Here is a 2789-nt window from a genome sequence, read left to right as displayed (position 1 = left end):
AATGACAATTTAGTATATTTAAATTGCTTATTGCAATATAGCTAACATTCTTAATTGCAATGCTATTTGCAATTATGTAACAAGGTTATTAATGTTATTTTGTAACATATTAGCCATCCTACCTACACTAATAGTATAATTGATAGGCATTATAATACCTTTATTAGTCATAGCATAATAAGTATGCATAATATTATTTGTATAATCCTATTTAACATTATAATATTATTTCTATTACTTTTAAAAATAATTTAATTTTAAGAATCAATACGTTAATATTATTATCTATGTTAACATATTAACAAGATAGCACTCATCGCCAATGGTTTGTAGTCCGAGTGGTTTGAGTGTGTGGGTGTGTACATGGGTGTGTGAGTTCAAACCTTGGATACAACCTTCATGCATCTTGCAACTTCCAAATTTTCAAGCCTTCTCCCAAAGGGAAAAAAAAAAGTCACCAAACCCATCAAATCCAATTGCAACTACCATCAATATCTCCTCTCTAAGTAGTTTGAGTGTGTGCGTACATACATGGGTGTTTGAGTTCAAACCTTGGATACAACCTTGAGGCATCTTGCAACTTTCAAAATTTCAAACCCATCAAATCCAAAAATCACAAAGGTAAATAATATCAAAATTATTTTGAGAATAGGGTAAAAAATCTATATGAATAGAAGAATTTCAATGTGGGAATATGCTTGATTGAATAACTTGGGAAGCTTGTGCCCATAGGAAATCCCATTGCCATCCATTGGAACTCTAGTCAAAAGTAATCATGGTTATCGAATTATCCAAATTGATTTTTCACACATGATAGTGTGTTAGAAAACTATATATGAGAAGACTACACAAATAAGTATGTGGATCTTCAATTTGTTCAATGTTAGTTAGGAACCAAACATCAATTCTTCCAATCCTAATTAGGGACCCAACATCCATGGAGTCCATAAGGAAGCCCATGTGGCATATAGGCTCGTGCAATTTCTTGAAAGCTTTGTCCATCTAGTATCACTATGAATGAACTTCCTTTGTTGTCACTAACAATTGAGAGTACCACACCTGCAATGTAGATATAAGAGGTAACATTGGAAGCAACCATGAGTGGCAAATTCTCTCACGGTCTCTTTTCTCTATTAGGGAAAAATAGAGAATGATAATGCAAAATCCTAAGACCCAATGGTAATCTATTAAATTGTAGCATCACATTCATAAATGTAAGCATACATGTACTTACCATCATCCTCAGCAACACTATTAGGTCGTGGAACAAAAAATGGCTCACTTGGAATTCCACCATCCTCATACCAATTCACTGAAGTTTGGTTGACAACGTCGAGCTAGGAGGAAACAACATAAGCATTTTAGTTGATGTCTTAAACTTGAGGAAGTGTCACCTTACTAAAGGCGAATCTAGAATGATGGTACCACTACCACAAACATATTGTACACTAATTTCTCATTATTGGAAATAGATAACTAAGATATCATCCATCTGGGTGCTAAGTTTTACAAGTAAACTTGTTAGAAAGCACTTAATATTCTAATGGGTAGACTCAAACGTAAAGTGAAGTTTTACAAAAATATTGTCGCAAAAATAACTAGTGTTTAAAAATACACTTATGTGTCAACACAACCTTTAAGGATAAATACTTACCAATGATTGTCAATACAGACAACATATACTTCAATAAAGCAAAAGTCAACTTGAATAGTGAAAGTAAATATACATACCTTGGATAACATGTTTGGAAAATGTGCTGGTCGATGAGCACCACATGCATAAACATATTGATATTTGTGTGTTATATAGAGTGGATTAATGGTTGCCATGTCCATACCATGCCCATGGAAATCTTGAGGAATAGCAGTGACAAGCTCTCCTTTAGGGCTACCATCTAATGGAATGATCAAGCGACCCACCCTAGCACAATGAAAAATAAATGAGAAAAAATCTTAACTCACATTGCCATTGATTGCAAAAGTCTTCAATAAACATATGATTGGAAACTATAGGAAACTCAAATGTAGGCAATAATGGCTATATACCTAGCATCTGGAATGTTGTCTTTAGGTTCCTCTCGCAGTGCATCAAGCCGCATGCGTTCAAGAATTGTTGGCTTTCCCATGTGCTCACAACAATCAGCAATGACTCTAACTTTCCCGGTCTTTTCATCAACGTCTTCATAGCCATTGATGAAATGGAATGTCACAAAAGATGGTACTTGAACAGATGTGACCTAATAGCAAATTAAGGAGAACCACACTTACACTATTAATCAGTGTACCTGAGATGATTAAAATGAGATTTTTCTTATAATAAGAAGAAAACAATTTGTAAGCATGATCAAATGCAATATAACAAGTGAAAACTATGATAAAAATCACATGAGTTGGTCAATTCAATTCACTTATAGGTTAATTCTTGTGGCATGTCTTAGAAATCACATGATTTTTCTAATCACATTCATTTAGATGTTAATTCACATGGAGTCTCTTGAAAATTGAATTTTTGTTACCTACATAAAAGAGCTTGTACTTCTCTTATATAGAAGCCTTACTTGTCCTAAATACAATTTTGTAGCTACATGTATTTTTCCATGACATATCCATACTTCTAGAATGTCATTCACACTTCACAATTTTATAATGCTCAATAATTACCTTTTGCAAGTTCCCCCCACAAAACACTATAAGTTTTTTTGTCATCTTAAACCACTAGAAAAAAAGCTAAAATAAAGCACTTATTAATATGAAGTAATTGTACAAGTCTTTATAACTCAAGCTTTGCA

At 33.2% G+C, this 2789-nt stretch overlaps 1 protein-coding gene across 1 annotated transcript in view; it reads right to left on the bottom strand.

Annotated features, from left to right (window-relative positions):
* Nucleotides 1-653: 653 nt before the first annotated feature.
* Nucleotides 654-2789, bottom strand: part of CCD8 (carotenoid cleavage dioxygenase 8) — a 6091-nt gene continuing 3955 nt past the window's right edge. Inside the window, exons 7-10 of the mRNA XM_087679142.1 lie at nt 2047-2237; nt 1732-1921; nt 1235-1337; nt 654-1059 (exon numbers count right to left, since the gene is read on the bottom strand). Coding sequence (XP_087535268.1) covers nt 917-1059; nt 1235-1337; nt 1732-1921; nt 2047-2237 — 627 coding nt within the window. The 3' untranslated portion in view covers nt 654-916. The remainder of the gene's footprint in view (nt 1060-1234; nt 1338-1731; nt 1922-2046; nt 2238-2789) is intronic.

The sequence above is a fragment of the Lygodium microphyllum genome, chromosome 5 (assembly GCF_053477565.2).
Source record: "Lygodium microphyllum isolate KBCC chromosome 5, Lygodium_microphyllum_v1.1.10, whole genome shotgun sequence".
Lineage (NCBI taxonomy): Eukaryota > Viridiplantae > Streptophyta > Polypodiopsida > Schizaeales > Lygodiaceae > Lygodium > Lygodium microphyllum.
The sequence above is the reverse complement of the archived record's forward strand: the minus strand, read 5'-3'. Positions and strand labels throughout refer to the sequence as shown.